Source organism: Scyliorhinus canicula, chromosome 14 (assembly GCF_902713615.1).
Source record: "Scyliorhinus canicula chromosome 14, sScyCan1.1, whole genome shotgun sequence".
NCBI classification, from domain to species: Eukaryota; Metazoa; Chordata; class Chondrichthyes; order Carcharhiniformes; family Scyliorhinidae; genus Scyliorhinus; species Scyliorhinus canicula.
In genome coordinates this window covers 21,735,434-21,755,440 of record NC_052159.1, presented here as the reverse complement: position 1 = coordinate 21,755,440, position 20,007 = coordinate 21,735,434, and the positions used below count along the sequence as shown (strand labels likewise).

At 43.0% G+C, this 20,007-nt stretch overlaps 1 protein-coding gene across 9 annotated transcripts in view; it reads right to left on the bottom strand.

The window, feature by feature from the left end:
- The window catches only part of herc2 (HECT and RLD domain containing E3 ubiquitin protein ligase 2), a 297,727-nt gene that overhangs the window by 157,516 nt on the left and 120,204 nt on the right, over positions 1–20,007 (bottom strand). For 8 of the 9 annotated variants that reach the window (XM_038818501.1, XM_038818504.1, XM_038818505.1 and 5 more), the window contains exons 19-23: positions 16,483–16,661; positions 13,239–13,423; positions 12,683–12,838; positions 9,631–9,816; positions 6,569–6,739 (exon numbers count right to left, since the gene is read on the bottom strand). In XM_038818501.1, the coding sequence (XP_038674429.1) occupies positions 6,569–6,739; positions 9,631–9,816; positions 12,683–12,838; positions 13,239–13,423; positions 16,483–16,661 (877 nt within the window). The remainder of the gene's footprint in view (positions 1–6,568; positions 6,740–9,630; positions 9,817–12,682; positions 12,839–13,238; positions 13,424–16,482; positions 16,662–20,007) is intronic. The other variant, XM_038818508.1, reaches the window with a different exon arrangement.

The following is a 20,007-nucleotide window of genomic DNA, read 5'->3' as shown; positions in this document are numbered from 1 at the left end:
ATGGGTTCAAAATTCCTATACTTACATGCCCAAAAGCAGGCAAGTAATCTGGTCGACATGTAAATTAAATTGTACCTGTCCCAGGTAAAAACGAAAAGAAAACAAAATGTCAATAGTGGTACATTAGAAAAAGTGGCCATAATTTTTTAGTGTAGTTGAAATTATGAATGAGAAGAAATTAAAGACATTGACAAGAAATAGGACATGGGTGACTATAATTATGAAAACATAACACAAGCCAAGCGAGCTGGAACTCTCACTTCGACTGTGAGATGGGAGAACCATTTCTTTGTTTCCCAGCACCTCCTTTTTCTTTACAAACTGAGGCAATCTCTTGTTCGGTCAATCAACATTCCAACTACTTTGTTTAACGCAAATAACTAAGTAAACAAAATCATATGAACCGAGGGACAAATTAAAGGGACAGTCCCTTAAAGCGAAACTGCCTCACAATCAATATTCTAATCAGCCATATAATTAAACTAATTTCCGGGTTTCCCTTTTCCAATCATTGGACAATTAGCCACACCAAAGATCAATATATTGGACTCTGTATGAGCCTGCTTGGAACTTTGTATTAACTGCCAGTAGCATTGCTAACAGACATTGTCATTGGGCATTATCACTGCATGCATGATACAAATAGCATCAACGGATATCAACCAGGTCAGAATAATGGTCTTACAAGTGAAAGCAAGTTTAACAGTCTCCACCAATTCTCCATCAATATCGATCTACGGCAGAAAGTCACAATTCTATGCTACATGGCCATCATACGGTTAGTACGGGAAGATGGAAATGTTCCACTGGTCCATAGGTGCATTCTTTGCAGCTGAGAAGAAATAATTAGGGCAGAGCAAAAATTGCTCAATGTGTTCATAGAATCATAGACTTTACAGTGCAGAAGGCCATTCAGCCCATCGGGTCTGCACCAGCCCTTTGAAAGTGCACCTACTTGTGCCCATGCCTCCACCCTATCCCCGTAACCCTGTAACTCACTAACCCCACCCAAACTTTTTGGACAGCAAAGACAATTTAGCTTGGCCAATCCACCTAACCTGCACACATCTTTGGACTGTGGGAGGAAACCGGAGCACCCCGAGGAAACCCACGCAGACACAGGGAGACTCTTGACAGACAGTGATCCAAGCAGGGAATCGAACCTGGGACCCTGGAGCTGTGAAGCAACTGTGCTGACCATTGTGCTACCGAGCGTTGTCAATGTGTAGTTGCTCAAGGATGTGTGCTGACAAGAGTGTTTATCCTTAAATACAGCAGCCACATACTCTCTAAGCTACTGTGCATTCAAAGGACACCCCCATTCTTCGGGTTCAATGAGATTTATGATTCCTCGGTTAACATTTTTAGATTGATGATCTTACATGAGAGATTGTCTCCCATGCATTGAAGCATGAGGAGGATTGCACTTGAATCAACTTTTTTTCACCTTCCTTCTCCTGAAATCTTGTAGCTATGTCAAGGGCACATCTTTTGCATTGTTCGCATGCAATGGCATCTTCCTATGGCTCGTCTGAATTCTCACCCCTGCAAATTCAAAACCTTCAACATATTCCTTGTCCAAGACGACATGTGGCTCCTCCTAGTCTTCCTCTGGCAACACATTGTGGGCCCTCAAAAATCAGTGGCATCCACAAGTGACTCAAGATATAAGAGTCGTGCGAGCTCCCTGGGTACCCAGCACAAACATTCATGATCAGTTTTCTGAGATCACAAATAAGCTGGTCATTGAAAGAGTGAAATTCTTTCCTATTAATACATGTCAGAGGCTGCTGCCGGGAGCTCTCAAGGTCACATGTGTACAGTTGATGACAGTGCGCTGAACCTGCAGGAAACCGGAGATTGCTGCGAATCCCAAAACTCTGGTAGCCTGGTTTGCTTCATCCATGCAGAACTGGACGTCATGAACAGTCACCTCCCTGATGTACAGACATGGTGACGATTGCTAGATTCTGCAGAACTCCCCAGTGAGTCCTGGAAGGATCCTCAGGCAAAAATGTTGAGCGGAGTAGTAACCTTAAGTGCAACCAACAATGGATGCCCCCCGAGCGCGCAGCACAGGTTCCTCATGCAAAATGTGCAAAATATGAGCTACCACATCAAGATACAAATGAAGGCATCTGAAGCACTGTCTTTCACTCAACTCCATGTGTGAGCAGCACCTTCTGTAGACCTTTGGTCACTCTAAACATCTTTGTCAACTTGGTCGTTCTTTGTCAGCATTTGGGTCTCCCGAGAACCTGTAGGCACTTGTTCCTCTGGGCAATGGTCTTCAGAGTTGTCCAAATGGGGACAGGCCCTTCTCCTAATTTGCATTAAAGCTATCAAAGCGGCAGCATTGCCTGCAACCTACATTCTCCACTCTTCCTTGTATCTATGAAAAATAAATTTGAGATATCATTGCACGTTCCCCTTGAAGGTCTCACACCACGTTCAAGCCAGAAAGCCAGTTGACAACCTAGACCCGCACACAATCCAAACATGGCATCCGCAGGCCTGCAGCTGATGCACATCCTGAAGGATCACAGGTGACCAAGCATCCGCCTCAACATGACTGCACAACAATAAAGAGGCCCTTGACCAGGGTGCATGCACCAAAATCTTGTAACCCTCATGAGCCTATTGTCACCTTGCCTCAATTAGCCCAAACACTAACCAAGCCTTGTAATTAATGTCATGACTAAGTGTTGCGCCCCGGACGCCGAGACCTTTAAAATTAGAATATTGAGGGTTGGCGTGCACATGTATCTCGTGTCCAGCATGCACGGTCCCTGATTCTTTGATCCTCCTTCCCTATTTACACACCTCTGTCACAGGCAGATGCCCAATCAAAACAACTCAAACGTAGCCCCAAACCTTAATGGATTGCCACATGAATGCACACCATTTGTGACAGGCGCTATCTTGCCTCAATGGCCATTTGAGCCACGAAAACAGTTCCCAGTATAGCCTTGTTCTCTATGTCTTGAGCACATAATTATTAAAACGTCCCTTCAATCGACCCAACTTATAATGAGAATTCCTCCCACATGCCTCGAGATACATCTTTTATTCACTTCTTCCAACTGCGTCATTACTCTCTAAAGACAAAGATGATACTAACTTGAGTGCCACCAATATCTTCCAACCCCCCCCGTCACCCACTAACTTCCTCCCATCTTAATTCAGTCCCAACCTCTTACTTCCCATTCCTCCTGCAACTATTCAACCTCCCTCCCCCCCCCCCCCCCCTCACGTTACTCTTAACCCTGTTGTTATACACAGATATCTTTGTTCTCCCCTCATTCCCTTCAAAGTTGATGCCCCCATGTCATTAGTTGATCCCACTCTTCGCTTGTAGAGGTGAACCGCCTTTCACTTTCACAGACCGATCGCATGAGACCACAAAATACATGGCTATGACTTTGAATTTTCCCACACACCAAATGCACTTGCATCCCATCAATGTTACTGTGCCCTCTGCTTCCAAGTATGGACTCCAACTCTCAGGTCCAAATGCCTTAATTCGCTGACCATGCCCTACACACCATTTGTTGGTGTCCATGAAGAACCCTCCAAAATGGCCCATACAGCTAGAGGACTATCTGCTCCATCTTTCACCAGTTCCATGGCCGCAGCCACTGGTCAATCTGTAATGCTTCCTTAGACAGTCTTATAACTCATGCCCCAAGAGTCTTTCACAGCGCCACACTGCTCCTTTACCACCACCACCAATGCCACCCCTGACCCCACCGTCATGCCCCCCTCTGTGTTCCATCCCCAGCTATGCCTCAGTCTCCCATCCACCCACCACCACACCCCCGCCTCGCTGAGATAACCCCCATGGTCCACCACCCACCCCCCAGTACTGCATCAGTTTTCCCACACCCCGCTGATCTTGCCTCCCATGTCCAGCCTTGGCAGAGCTTGTGAAACAAGCACCCAGAATATTGCAGCAATGTTGTTAACTTTTCACAGTAACTTCATTGAAGCCTACTTGTGACAATAAGCGATTATTATTATTAACATTGAAGTAAGAAGCATCTACATACCTCAAAGTAGTTTGTCACTGAAAGGGGCAACACAGGTGGAGAAGGTTGTCAAGAAGGCATATGGCATGCTTGCCTTCATTGGCCGGGGGCATTGAGTACAAAAATTGGCAAGTCATGCTGCAGCTGTGTACAACCTTAGTTAGCAACACTTGGGAGTATGGTGTTCAATTCTGATCGCCACACTACCAGAAGGATGTGGAGGCTTTAGAGAGGGTGCAGATGAGATTTACCAGGATGTTGCCTCATATGGAGGCATTAGCTATGAGGAGCAGTTGAATAAACTCGGTTTGTTCTCACTGGAACGAAGGAGGTTGAGGGGCGACCTGATAGAGGCCTACAAAATTATGAAGGGCATAGACAGAGTGGATAGTCAGAGACTTTTTCCCAGGGTAGAGGGGTCAATTACTAGGGGCATAGGTTTAAGGTGCGAGGGGCAAGGTTTAGAGGAGATGTACGAGGTAAGTTTTTTTACACAGAGGGCAGTGGGTGCCTGGAACTCGCTGCCGGAGGAGGTGGTGGAAGCAGGGACGATAGTAACGTTTAAGAGGCATCTTGACAAATACATGAATAGGATGGGAATCGAGGGATACTGACCCAGGAAGTGTAGAAGATCTTAGGTTAGACGGGCAGCATGGTCAGCGCAGGCTTGGAGGGCCGAAGAGCCTGTTCCTATGCTGTATTTTCTTTGTTCTTTGTTGATGAAGTGAAACTCACGAGGTGCATGCCACATATATACTGTTGAGAAACAGTTCTTTATAATTATCCACTGACCGGGCACTTAATCGGGACAAAGAATGTAATTCCAGCGAGTTGGCCTTTTAATGAGCATTCATGAGATGTAATTTATCCCAACATAGATCAGCCTTTCCCAGTCTTGAAAGTCAGAAGGAAAAAAACTTGCTCCAGCTCGTGGGAAACTGACTTTCCCATCACACCAAATTTGTTGCCCCCAACCCGTCACTAGCAAAGTGAGAAATTCCTCCAATTGTTCAATGTCAATTCATTAGCTTCAGTTGATGCAGTATTGTTCAATGTCAATTCATTAGCTTCAGTTGACGCAGTATGAATAGCCGTGATGCCAGGAGGGATGGATCTCTCCAGTTCAGGATGTGGACAATAATCTGACTTGGGTGGTTACTGTCACAATTTCAGCTGTCCCTCATGTTCCACTTCTGCAGTAAAGGGTCACATCTTGCTTGGTCTATCCTCATGTGGTAATGGGTTGTCCAGATTTCCCATGGATGGTTGAAACCTGGGACTTCGGTCAGTCAACAGGTTGCAGTTTGTGATGTTTGCAGTCAACAGAGAGGTGCGCCATTGTGACGCAAGGCTGTCATCAGTTTGTAGCAGGTGCATTATGTCCCAGTACAGGCTACAGGTTTTCAGATTAGCGCATGAAGGATTTTTCTCCCCAGGTCCTGTGTCAATGGGAGCACTTTGTTAGCTGTCAGCCAGTGGTGTTCTTTGGTGAATGTTTCCCCTACAGACATCAGCAAATTTGAAGTATTCTAGCACAGGAAGCCACTTGAGGTGCATTGGTTGCAAAGCTCCAGAAAAAAATCCTCATGACTTGCCAGAGATGGATATCTACAACGTTCATGTGGTAGCTCCCGAGTCAGGTTGAGCAGCAGTAAAAGTAAGTAAAGTCGCCATAGTCCCAGATGACCATCAATTGCTTTCCCCTTTGAGGGAGAAGGCGAGGCCTTCATGAATAACCTCAGCCGGTATGTGAATTGAACACGCGCTGTTGGCCTCACTCTGCATTACAAACCAGCTGTCCGGCCAACTGGCTAAACCGGCCCCCGGTTTCCTGAGCCGCAGTACACTACTTTTGGGTGCACCAGTGTGAGTGAATCAGTGCAGCGTTTGATAGCTCTGCTACCCCTGGTGTAATTAGCCTAAATTATAACACTAAAGTTTGAACGCGGTTACGCGCTAGACATTTTAATTTGGAAAATAGGGTTTTTAACTGACTGAAACTTCTGCAATTTGAAATGAGACAGCAGAAACTACTTTAAAATGCAAGGCCACTTTCCAAGTTGAAGATGAAACACAAACAAATTACCCAAGGGGAATGCAAAGGGAGAAGCATCTCCTTAAATTTAAAGATCTATCGGAACCCGTCGCTATTTAAAGGACAGGATCAAAAGGAGATAGTCTGCATCTTCTCACCTGGTCATAGCAACACAAACTAATATCTACCTGCGCAGCCTGCACTATAATTGCTGTGCTGTCTATCTACATGATGAAATCCAGAGGAGGGGAAAGAAGCACTTTTTGTTCAAAGCAGCAAATATCTCATCAGGCTCCAGAAAAGGTTTAGCACAAGTTGACATTTCTGTGTTTGTGATAGTGTCCAAGGGTTTGTGTTTTATGGTATATGTCAGAAGACATTAGTCAAGAGCATGGAGATGGGGATTGTGTGTTTCAATCTGGTTGAATTAAACCAGAGCGAATTGACTTGTCACGTTCACCATAATCAGTGAAATTCCTTTTGAAATATTATAAATTAATCTCACCAAGTATGCTGCTCCCACTCAATGATTGTGTCTGGAAATCTTTGATGTCATAAACCTTTGCATCAATTACTGTCCAAAAGCCACCATCTTTATTATGATTCTCAAGATCAGCTTTTCTAATTAGAGTAACCTCCTCATTATTCCGTGAGCTGTGATTTGTGAAGAATGAACCTGTAAAACCATACATTACAAAAACTGATGATTCAAATTTTTAAAAACTCTCTAGATCACAATCAAAATTAAAAAGACAGACAACTTGACTCCAGTTCAAGTATTTTTTTTTTTAGAATCATAAGACTATAAGACATAGGAGCAGAATCAGGCCACTTGGCCCATCGAGTCTGCTACGGCATTCAATCATGGCTGATATTTTCTCAGCCCCATTGTCCTGCCTTCTCCCCATAACCCCTGATCCCCTTATCAAGAACCTATCTATCCCTGTCTTAAAGACACTCAGTGATTTGGCCTCCACAGCCTTCTGCAGCAAAGCATTCCACAGATTCACCACCCTCTGGCTGAAGAAATCCCTCATCTCTGTTGTAAAGGACGGTCCCTTTAGTCTGAGATTGTGTCCTCTGGTTCTAGTTTTTCCTACAAGTGGAAACATCCTCTCCACGTCCACTCTATCCAGGCCACACAGTATCCTGTAAGTTTTAATAAGATCCCCTCTCATCCTTCTAAACTCCAACAAGTACAGACCCAGAGTCCTCAAACGTTCCTCATACAACAAGTTCTTCATTCCAGGGATCATTGTTGTGAACCTCCTCTGGACCCTTTCCAAGGCCAGCACATCCTTCCTTAGATATGGGGCCCAAAACTGCTCACAATACTCCAAATGGGGTCTGGCCAGAGCCTTATACAGCCTCAGAAGTACATCCCTGGTCTTGTATTCTAGCCCTCTTGACATGAATGCTAACATTGCATTTGCCTTCTTAATTGCCGACTGAACCTGCACATTAATCTTAATAGAATCATGAACAAGGACTCCCAAGTCCCTTTGTGCTTCTGCTTTCCAAAGCATTTCCCCATTTAGAAAATAGTCTATGCCTAGATTCCTCCTTCCAAAGTGCACAACCTCACACTTTTCCACATTGTATTTCATTTGCCACTTCATTGCCCACTCTCCTAGCTTGTCCAAGTCCTTCTGCAGCCCCCTTGCTTCCTCAATACTACCCGTCCCTCTACAGATCTTTGTATCATCTGCAAACTTAGCAACAGTGCCTTCAGTACCTTCTTCCAGATCATTAATGTACATTGTAAAAAGTTGTGGTCCCAGCACAGACCCCTGAGGCACATCACTAGTCACCAGCTGCCATCCTGAAAAAGACCCCTTTATCCCCAATCTTTGCCTTCTGCCAGTCAGCCAATCCTCTATCCATGCCAGGATCTTACCCTGAACACCATGAGTTAACTTATTTAACAGTCTCCTATGCGGCACCTTGTCAAAGGCCTTCTGGAAATCTAAATAAATCACGTCCACTGGTTCTCCTTTGTCTAAATTTCTTGTTACCTCCTCAAAGAACTCGAACAGGTTCGTCAGACACGACCTCCCTTTGACAAAGCTGTGCTGACTCAGTCCTATTTTACCATGAACTTCCAAGTACTTTGCGATCTCATCTTTAATAACAGACTCTAAAATCTTACCACTGGCCGAAGTGACTTAACCGGTCTATAATATCTTCTGCCTCCCTCATTTCCTAAGCAGTGGTGTTACATTCGCCACCTTCCAGTCCTCTGGGACCCTTCCTGCCTCCAGTAATTCCTGAAAGATCACTACTCATGCCTCCAAAATTTCCTCAGCTATCTCTTTTAGGACCCTGGGGTGTAGTCCATCTGGGCCAGGTGACTTATCCACCTTCAGACCTTTCAGTTTCCCCAAAACCTTCTCCTTAGTAATGGTCACTGCTCCCTGGTTCTGCTGGAGCTCTGGCATCCCACTGGTGTCTTCCACTGTGAAGACTGATGCAAAGTAACTATTCAGTTCGTCTGCCATGTCTTTGGTTTCCTATTATTAGTTCTCCAGCCACATTTTCTAGTGGTCCAATGTCGATTTTTGCCTCTCTTTTACCTTTTATATATTGAAAAAAATCTCTTCCTATCTTCCTTTATATTACTAGCTAGCTTGCACTCGTATTTCATCTTCTCCCCCCTTATTGCTTTTTTAGTTGTCCTCTGCTCGCTTTGAAAGGCTTCCCAATCTTCTGGTTCCCCACTAATCCTCGCTACTTTGTATGCTTTTTCTTTAGCCTTTATGCTGTCCTTGGCATCACTTGTCAGCCATGGATGCCTTGTCCTTCCCTTAACATGTTTCCTCCTCCTTGGGATGAATTTCTGTTGTGCCTCCCTAATAACCCCCAAACATTCCTGCCTTTGCTGTTCCACTGTCTACCCTGCTAGGCTCCTTCTCCAATCAACTCTGGCCAGTAACTCCTTCATGTCTTTGCAGTTACCCTTATTTAATTGTAATACCGTTACATCTGATTCCAGCTTCTCCCTTTCAAACTGCAGGGTAAATTCTATCAAATTGTGGTCACTGCTCCCCAAGGGTTCCTTCACCTAAGTTCCCGAACCAAGTCTGCCTCATTACACATCACCAAATCCAGAATTGCCTGTTCCCTAGTAGGTTCTGTCACAAGCTGCTCCAAAAACCCATCTCTTAGACATTCCACAAATTCCATTTCTTGGGATCCACTACCAACCTGATTTTCCCAGTCCATCTGCAGTCCAATCATGGAATGGTACAGCACAAGTGATGGCCATTTGGAGCGTCGAGACTGTGTTGGTTTCTCTGCAGGGGCAACTCACCTTGTCCCATTTCCCACCCTTCTCCCATTGCTCTGAAAATCTTTACTTCTCGGATAATTATTTAACACCCTTTGAAAGACAGAAGTGAATCTACCCCACCACACACACACACACACAGGCAGGGCATTGCAGATGTTAGCCAATTGTGCAAAAACGCGTTTCCTCTGGTCACCTCTGGTTCTTTTGCCAATCATTTTAAATTGCTTTAAAGCCAGTTTGTACATTATTTTATAGGTTCTATCAGTTGAATGACATACCCATTATTCCAGGCCATGCTAAATCGTCATTGTCATCCCTTTCTTTGCCAGGTGCCAATTGGTTAAATCTGTCTAAATGTTCCAGCAATCCAGCCAACAGGGGGATAGCCCCAGCTTCCTGCATCAGTCCAGCATTTTTCGTGAGAAGCAGCACAACACAAACCACCAGCTCGGGAAGCAGAACACCTACATCAAAACAGAAAGAGAATAGAACAGCCAAAACAGAAGTGTCCTTTGTACCTCTCCATTAACTCATTTATCAAGGTTGAAATTCTGCACTTACAAGACAAGTTACTTTATATTAAAGTTTTTTTTAAAAATAAATTTAAGTACCCAATTCATTTTTTCCAATTAAGGGACAATTTAGTGCTGCACATCTTTGGATTGTGGGGGTGAAACCCACACAAACACAGGGAGAATGTCTTCATGTTAAAGTTAAGCAGACAGTACTCAAAACTTTATTTCCCTCACCAACTTCAAAAAGATTTTCTTACAGGGTGAAAGTTGGGAGCGAAAGAAAAAGACACAAAAGCAGCACCAAAACTTTACATTTTGAAACACCAACACTTTATTCTCAATGGATATAGTTGATTGCAAAATATATTAACTGCTGAATTTAAAATAAAAATCTGAACAGGTTCATTTTTGGTTGTGAACTCAGAAGCAGGGGAAAAAAATAAACAAGCTCTTAAATGGGACTCACAAGAAAGATCAGTACAAAATCCGGTGCCTGAATTACCTGGGAACAATGGTTTTCCAAGACATTTAGTGATAATGCCAGAACTGAATGGGAAATTATTGATAATTGATCAGTTAGTGCGATCGGACAAGTCGCTTTGACATTAGTTTTGATTAACACATTTTTCATTTAATTGGGAAGGATATCGTTTCACTTACCTATACTCAAATTTATTGTAACGTTATTGAACAGAACAGTTACGAATTCATTATTTTTGGAATAGATGGTGTGAATTTAAGTAATAGCACATGCTATTTAATGCATTTTTATAAAACTGTAGACTGGTTACAGCACAGGAGGCCATTCGGCCCACCATGTACCAACTCTCTGCAACTCCGTTAGTCCCAATCTATCGACCATCTCCAATCCATCCACATAACTGAAGTCCCTCATCTCTGGATCCATTCGCTTTTCTCTAAACCTTTCACAAACATAGTACTCCAGTTGAGGCTCAGCCACAGTTTTATAAAAATTGATCATTTTTGTATTCCACATCCCAATTAATAAAGTCCATTTAACACTGATGCCTTCAATGGATAACCCTAATGTGTCTCTGTTCCAGCATCTAGTTCAAAATTTTGCCCTTCATTTATATCATCTTCAATTGTTCATGTCCTCTCACTCCACCAGCCTGTTCTCTTGAAGCCAATTGCTATCCTTCTCGCAGTACTTCCTATTTTGCTATAATCTGCAAATTTTGATATTTTTGCCTATACATCTACTACTTAATAAACACAATTAGACTGAGCTACATATCTTGACAGCATGTGTTCTTCGATCACTTCAGAGATATCTTGAGAACAGAGCCATGTCAGTTCCTGTTAATAAACCAATGGGACAGTCTAAACTACACAATAGCAGAGATGAGAAGAGAATGTTTCATAGAATCCCTACAGTGCAGAAAGAGGTCATTCCGCCCATCAAATCTGCACCGACCCTTCGAATGAGCACTCTACCAGTGTCCACTCCCACGTCTGCCCCACCTTATTCCCGTAACCTAACCTGCATATCCCTGGATGCTAAAGGGCAATTTATCATGGCCAATCCACCTAACCTGCACATCTTTGAACTGTGGGAGGAAACCAGAGGAACCCGAAGAAACCCACGCAGACATGGGGAGAACATACAAACTCCACACAGACATTGACCCAAGACTGGAGCTGAATCCGGTCCCTGGCGCCATGAGGCAGCAGTGCTAACCACTGTGCCACTTGTCAAAAAAAATTATTTCACTGAAGACAAGCTGAATAAGGAATATTTGAATTTAGCCCAAACTATAGCAGAGAAAGTAGAGCGGGTTGTGCCAAATAAAGGCATTTTGGTCTAGACTGAAACTTAATGTCCACCCGTAGACGCCGATAATGTGATGGAGATCCACCTTCCTTAATACAACTAAATGACACAACTCTACCTGGCTGGGTTGAATGGCCCACCCTTGCTCCTAAGTCCAATGTACCTAGTCCATTTCAAAAGATAATTAAGAGTAAACTGAAGTCATGTATAGACCAGGACAGTTGAGGGCAACAGGTTCCCTTATCTAAAGGACATGGTAGTGAGCCATAGGTTTTTACAACAGGCAATAACTTCATGGTCATTGACAATAGAGAGACAGGTCACTGACAGCCACGACTTCTGGAGGCTGACTGTTTGGAGGGGCATTGGAAGCAGTAAGTAGAATATGAAAGCTCAGCTGGTTGAGAAGAGACCCAGAGAAAATGGAGGCCAACACATCCTGCACCTTCCAGAGACTGCCATTACAGAGTAGGACTCCTGAGCCACAACAGGTGAGGATAAACACAGAGGTGACCACCAAAGCACAAACTATCGTCTCAAGACAGAGTGCTGCCACGCCATGTTCATTTTTACGGACTCCAGCTTTTTCCTTCCAGTGTATTTCTTTTAATGCTGGTGGGGTTTAAACACTCATTCTCCAGATTATAAGCATAAATCCCTAGATTACTGGCCAATAACATAAATAACATAACTACTAAACTCTCATATAATCAACAATGATTATCGGATTTATATTTTGAACATTATGTTACAATGGTTGAAGAAAACGTAGAATACTGTAGGTACTAGAAATCTAAAAGAAAAACTGAAAATGTTGTAAATACTCAGCAGGGCAAGCAGTAACTCTCTACACAACAGAAAATATTATGTTTTAGATCAGTCTTCGACAGAACTGCAAACGTGCAAGCATGTTCTATAATGCATCAACTGTACCAACTGCATATTTCAGGTGCATTGAGAAAAAATACACAAGCTCCTAAATTATTATTATTTGGTAAATGTAACACGAGAACTGGTTACCTGTCAAATCTCCTTCAAGAATACGAGACACCTCTGCAAAATGCCTGTAACTAGTTGAAGCAATGTTGGTTGCCACTGGCAGAATGTCGCCTATGTGTGTACACAGAAGGGCAATATACTTTTTAAGCAATGAACCCACTCCTAAAAGCTCAGGACCTGCAAAGAATACACGATAATTACTGCTTAGGCTAATCAAATTCAAATCATAAACATTAAAATTAAAATAAAAAATAAAAGCACACCATTTGTGCAAAAGGTAAAAGAAAATAAGGATATTAGTCACCTAATTTTAAAAATACTGATCAAATGAAAAACTTTCATAATTAGAACAAAGTATTGCCCAACAACTGTAACAATTCAGACAGATCTTTGAGCCAACAGCAGAGTTGAGAAAACAATCACCACTTTCTTCAAGCCAAATTGAACTTGGATCATTGCAGTTTTACTGCAAATTGAATGCAATTTTCAACTGAATCCTCTGACCCAGAAGCTGGATTTGCGTCACATTAGCAGTTCATTAACTGCATTAAGGAAAGTTTATCAGAAATTCACTTACTATATCCATTGGTCTCATAACTGAAATTTACACCCGGGTAAAGTTTGCTGATTAGCAGACGCTGAAATCGCAGCAACAGATCCAAAGAAGCTGACCTTTCTTGATTGAAGTGCTCATGGTCCAAAGAAGAAGAAATGTGGCGAGTAACATCCTTCAACTTAGCGATGCTTTGAGATGCAATGTTTCTTTGGAAAAAAAAACAGTTCAACGTCATTCTAAAATGCATTTGTTTTGTTTTCTCTTGCCTTTTTACTTTCCAGTGCTTTCTTCACCCTTTCTCTTTAAGATGCCAAATCCTTGATATATGCGAGGTGTCTTCTATCACTTTACCCATGCAGCCACCACCCATACACAGAGTGCTGAGTCACAGAAAGCATTGCAGCTGAGCCTAATCCTGAATGCAGCTGATCAACCTGTCTTCATGGCTGATCACACCATCCTCCTCCAATGCCTCTCCATTGCCGCCCAGCTGGGTAAGACTACTCTCATCTGATTCCATTCCAATCTGTCTATTCATAGGCAATGAATAATTAATTTACAATGGCTTTTCATCCTGTTCTATAACCTCTGCTGTCCCCCAAGGATCTTTGCTTGAACATATCCCCATTTCTCACCTACTTCCTACCCCTCGCCGACATCAGAAAGTATTGTAGTTTGAACATGTACACGGATGATGCTCAGTTCTGTCTCCCACCGCTGTTGTTAAGTTATCAGACCCTTATCCGTCATACAATACTGGATGAGCAGAAATATCCCCTAATTAAATATTGGGAAAACTAAAACCATTGTTTTTGGTACCACCTCAAACTCCATTCCGTAGCAACGGACTCCATCCTCTCCCTGACAAGAGGCTGAGACTAAGCCAGTCTGTTCACAACCTTGATGTCACATTTGACCCTGGCGTAAGTGTCGGACCTCATACCTGTGCAATCATTAAAGACTGCCCGTCTCCACCTCTGTAACATAGCCCAACTACAGCCATGCCTTTGATGCCTCAAGACATGACCGTTCAAATGCACCACTGGCTGGCCTCCCACATTCTACCTTCTACAAACATGTATTCCAAAACTCTGCTGCCTATGTCTCAACTCGCGCTCCCCTATCACCATGCTTGCTGACTGGCTACCTGTCAAGCATGTAGGCCCGTGTGTCAAGCATGTCAAGCCCATGTGGGCAGCATGGTAGCATTGTGGATAGCACAATCGCTTAACAGCTCCAGGGTCCCAGGTTCGATTCCGGCTTGGGTCACTGTCTGTGCGGAGTCTGCACATCCTCCCAGTGTGTGCTTGGGTTTCCTCCGGGTGCTCCGGTTTCCTCCCACAGTCCAAAGATGTGCAGGTTAGGTGGATTGGCCATGATAAATTGCCCTTAGTGTCCAAAATTGCCCTTAGTGTTGGGTGGGGTTACTGGGTTATGGGGATAGGGTGAAGGCGTTAACCTTGGGTAGGGTGCTCTTTCCAGGGGCCAGTGCAGACTCGATGGGCCGAATGGCCTCCTTCTGCACTGTAAATTCTATGAACATCTATAAGCAACATTGCGATTTTAAAATTCCCATCCGTGTCTTCAAATCCCTCCATGGCTCTGGCCCTCCCCATCTCTGTAATCGCCTCCAACGCCACAAACCTGCAAAATATCGGCACCCCTCTAATTCTGATCTCTTGCACATCCCCAATTTTAATACTCCACCACTGGTGGTGGTATCTTCAGTTGCTTGGGCCCAAAATTCTGAATTCCCTCCCTACAGCTTTCCACCTCTCTATCTCACTTTCCTCCTTTAAGGCAGTTCTTAAAGGCTACCTCTTTATCAGCTTTTGATCATGGGGCCGAATATCTAAGTGGCTTGGTGTTGAGCGTTTTTTTTACAATGTTCCCGAGAATCGCCTACAGCTGTTTTATTATATTAAATATCCTACGTATATAAAAGTTGTTGTTGCTGCTGCTGGTATGCACACATTAACTTTCAATAGGTACCATTAATTAATAATCTGGAGAGAGAATTGCAGCACTTAGCCCTCTAAAGATACGTAACTCAGTAGAAAAAACACAATTCCCAAGGTCCATAATGATCTTGGGGCACAATCAGGCTGTGGTGTATTTCCTTGTGTTATGATCCCAACTGATGTTAATACTGGACAAATTAGATCCCAGGGTGAAACCTGGCTTGACAGATCCGATCTGCTTGTTTTAAGAAACCATGGAGGTAAGTTACTGAACAAATTCACAGAGGTTTCCGGGTGAACTTTTAAAATAAGGAATAAAATATATTAAACAATGAAAAACGAACACCTGACAAAAAGGTTGGAAAGATCTCAATACAAACACCAGGAAATGATTCAAACCCACACCTTTTATCCCTGCAATAACCTTAAACACAAAAATGCAGTGAAGGTTTACCACTATTTTAACACTGGCCCAGTTGTCAAATAGCTCTCTTGCAGTGAATTTCTGAGCATTCACTAGATATTTTCCCCCAGCTGTTATCTCTCACACGATACACGTAAAATCACAAACAAAACGAAGGAGGTTGAGGGGCGACCTGATAGAGATGTACAAAAGTATGAGGGGCATAGACAGAGTGGATAGTCAGAGAATTTTTCCCAGGGTAGAGGGGTCAATTACTAGGGGGCATAGTGCGAGGGCAAGGTTTAGAGGAGGTGTATGAGGAAAACACAGAGGGTAGTGGGTGCCTGAAACTCGCTGCTGGGGTGGTGGTGGAAGCAGGGACAATAGTGACAATTAAGCGGCATCTTGACAAATACATGAATAGGATGGGAATAGAGGGATACGGACCCCGAAAGTGTAGAAAATTGTAGTTTAGATGGACAGCATTGTCGGCGCAGGCTTGGAGGGCCGAAGGGCCTGTTCCTGTGCTGTACTTTTCTTTGTTCTCTGTTTGTTCTAACCCTGTCTTCACTCTCTGAGATACACACTCTGAACTTGTTGGTCTCTCCCCCTGTCTGTGTCTCTCACTGGACCCGTCACTAGGCAACAGTAGTTTTTCTACTTTGTGTTTCCCTCCCACCCCCCAAAATTCACTAAATTACTAACCCTTTTGTAACCCATCCATTCACTTAAAGGGTTGTAAACCTTATTAAAAATGCATGCATTCAAACAAATCCAGAAAACACGACCCTTTTGCCAGGAGTCCTTCCACAGACTTCCCAGCACCAAGCTGACAAAAAAAAACTAAATGCAATTGAAACCATGCAGAAACCAGAAATACAACATAATTTTTCATCAGTACCTCAATAACTGCTGCACAAGTTGAACAAGCGGTAAGCTTTGTTTCCCAGAAGACTCATATATGCCGGTATTGATAAGGTCCTTATCCAGCGGTGTTCTGCTCCGATGGAGCGTTGAAGCATTGGCTTCCTGTTCGTCTATCTCCTTCTCTTTCTGTGCTTCTTTCTTAGCTTCTATGTCCTTGAAGAAAATGCATAGTTATTTAACAGACAAAAAACACAGGAGTTGACTCTTTGATACTTACTGCTACTCAGTCAGATAAATACATTTGCTTGTGTGAATCTGTTACATAAAATCAAATTACCACAATGCCAGACATCAGAAATAAAAACATCAAGATGGTGGAAATATTCAGCAGGTCAGAAAGCATTTGTGGAGATGGAAATAAAGTTAACATTTCGGGTCTGGGTCATCAGTCTGAAACTTCAACATTGTTTTAATTTACGCTTGACTTAATGTTTTGTACAGCTTGAAGAAGATAATAGAATGTATTACATAAGAGTTCACACTGGGACTCCATTTTAAGATGCGTAAATTTGAACAACTATAGTTTCTGGATATTTTTAACCCCATATTTTCCTTAACGCCAGGAACTAGTTTAGTGCATTAATTCAGCTTTCCATGAATAATCAATATAACAGGGATCCTGAAGCCTTTGCTTCGATACTCTGAAAAATTGAAAGAGTTTTCAGAAAAGTATATATGAACATAAGAAATAGGCCCTCCTTAACGCCAGGAACTAGTTAAGCTCATTAATTCAGCTTCTCATGAACAATTTATATGATAGAGATCCTGAAGCCTTTGCTTCAGTACTCTGAAAAATTGAAAGTGTGTTCAAAGAAGGATATATGAACATAATAAATAGGAAAAATAGGCCCTACAAACATGAGTCTGCTGCATCAATTAATAAGTTCAGGAGTGATCTTTAACCTTCACTTTCCCTCTCAATCCCATATCCCTTGATCCCTTCAGATTCCAAGAATTTATTGATCACAGCCTTGAGTATTCCCAACGACTGAACATCCACAGCTCTCTGGGGTACAGAATTCCAAGATTCCCAACCTTCTGACTGAAGAAATTCTTCTTCACCTTAGTTTGAGGTGGCCACCCAGTTATCCTGAGACTCTGCAACCTATTTCTAGACTCGCCAGCTAGGGGAAACATCCTTTCAGAGTTTACCATGTCAGACTCACTCAAAATCTGATGTCTTTCAATGAGATCACCTTTCATTCTTCTTAAGTCCGGCCAATATAAACCCATTCAACACAACCTCTCCTCATGGGACATTCCGCTCATCCCAGTAGTACAGCTGATGACCCTTCTGTCGCACTCCCGCGAAAGCAAATCTATCCTTCCTTGGGTACATTGACTGAAATTCCACATGGCACTCTATGTGTCGTCGGACCAAAACTGGTTAACTTTGCATTTCCTGTATCGTCTGATCAAAACTGGTTAACTTTGCGTTTCCTGTATAAGGACACCCAAATCTCTCTGAACACCCCCCTATGTCAGTCTCGCACCATACAAAAATACTCTGTTTTTTTCTTTCCTGCCAAAATGAATACCTAATTGCTTCACATTATATACCATCTATAAACTCCTTGCCCACTTTACTCGGGCTGCCCTATATCCCTTTGCAGACACCATGCCCATCTTAGGACTTACTTTCCCACTTAACTTTGCATCATCAGCAACAGCAAATTCTGAGTCATTACAAATGAGGCCCCAGCACTGATCCTGGCAGCAACCCTCTACTAACAGCCCGTCAACCTGAAAGTGACCCATTAATTCACATTCGCCTGCACTATAATTTAGACAGGTTTGCTTGAACAACAACAACTAGGAGATATACAGTAACATCTTTATTATTCAGCACACATGGGGGAATGAGTGGTGTCAGTTCATCAAAAATCTATCAATGGAATTCAACACAATATTTGTAGCATGAGCTAAAATGCAAGGATTCAGGAAGTAAAAGAACAGTATGAAAATGAAAATCACTTATTGTCACGAGTAACTTCAAATGAAGTTACTGTGAAAAGCCCCTAGTCGCCACATTCCGGCGCCTGTTCGGGGAGGCTGTTACGGGAATCGAACCGTGCTGCTGGCTTGCCTTGGTCTGATTACTTATAATTCTTATTCTTATTACTTATAATAATAATAATCTTTATTGTCACAAGTACACTTACATTAACACTGCAATGAAGTTACTGTGAAAAGCCCCTAGTCGCCACATTCCGGCGCCTGTTCATGTACACAGAGGGAGAATTCGGAATGTCCAAATAACCTATCAGCACGTACTTCGGGACTTGGCGGAGCACCCGGAGGAAACCCACGCAGACACGGGGAGATCGTGCAAACTCCACACAGGCAGTGACCCAAGCCGGGAATCGAACCTGCGACCCTGGCGCTGTGAAGCCACAGTGCTAACCTCTATGCTACCGTAAGGCATAACAATCTTCAATAATACAATAAAAACTATATTAAAATATAAAACAGTGCACATGTATAGGCTCTGGATAACTGTGTAATTGCTTCCAGCTGGTAAATGATGCTTCATGTCAGGGAAACGTCAGAAATTCTGGTTAGTAGAGGATTCTCTGGTTGGTGAAGTGCCAGATAACGCAAAGTTTACTTTAAATGGAAGAAGAACAGGATCTAACAAACCGACACAGGAAAGAAAGCAGACCACTTGAAGAGAAATAACAAAGTGATGTGGGTCTACTGAAAACCATTTGAAGCAGAAACATATGGCGTGTCTGATTGGAGAGTCAATGGAAACGGGTTTGAAGAAATTAACTGCAAGTCTTTGGACTGCATGTTATGGAGAAAAATGATTAAAATATTGTTCGCTCATTGATTATGTTACTTCATCCACCACAGTGTCTCCATAAGACATAGGAGCAGAAGTAGGCCATTCAGCACAACCAGTCTGCTCCACCATTCAATGAGATAATGAATGATCCGATATCATCAACTCACTTTCCTGCCTTATCCCCATGACCCTCGATTCCCTTACTGATTATAAACCTGGATCTCAGCCTTGAACATACTAACAGTTCAGCCTCTGTAGCCCTCTTCAATGAAGAATTCGACAGATTTATTACCTTCAGAGAGGAAATTCCTCCTCATCTGTTTTAAATGGGCAACTCCTCACTCTGAGATTGCCCCCTCTGGTACTAAACTCTCCCACAAGAGGAAACAACCTTTCAGCATCTAACCTGTCAAGCCCTCTGAGAATCCTAAATGTTTCAATACGGTCGCCTCTCATTCTTCTAAACTCCAATGAGTACAGGCCCAACCTACTCAACCTCTCCTCATAAGAAAATCCCTCCATGCCTGGGATCACATAGAAGAGCACAAATTGCTCTTATCCTGTGGAGTTTCTTTAGTTCATTCATGGAATGTGGGCTTGCTGGCAAGACCAGCAGTTATTATCCCATCCCTAATCGACCTTAAGGTAGTGGTGGTGAGCCACCTCCTTGAAAATGACTGAGTGGCTTATTGGGCCATTTCAGGGGCACTT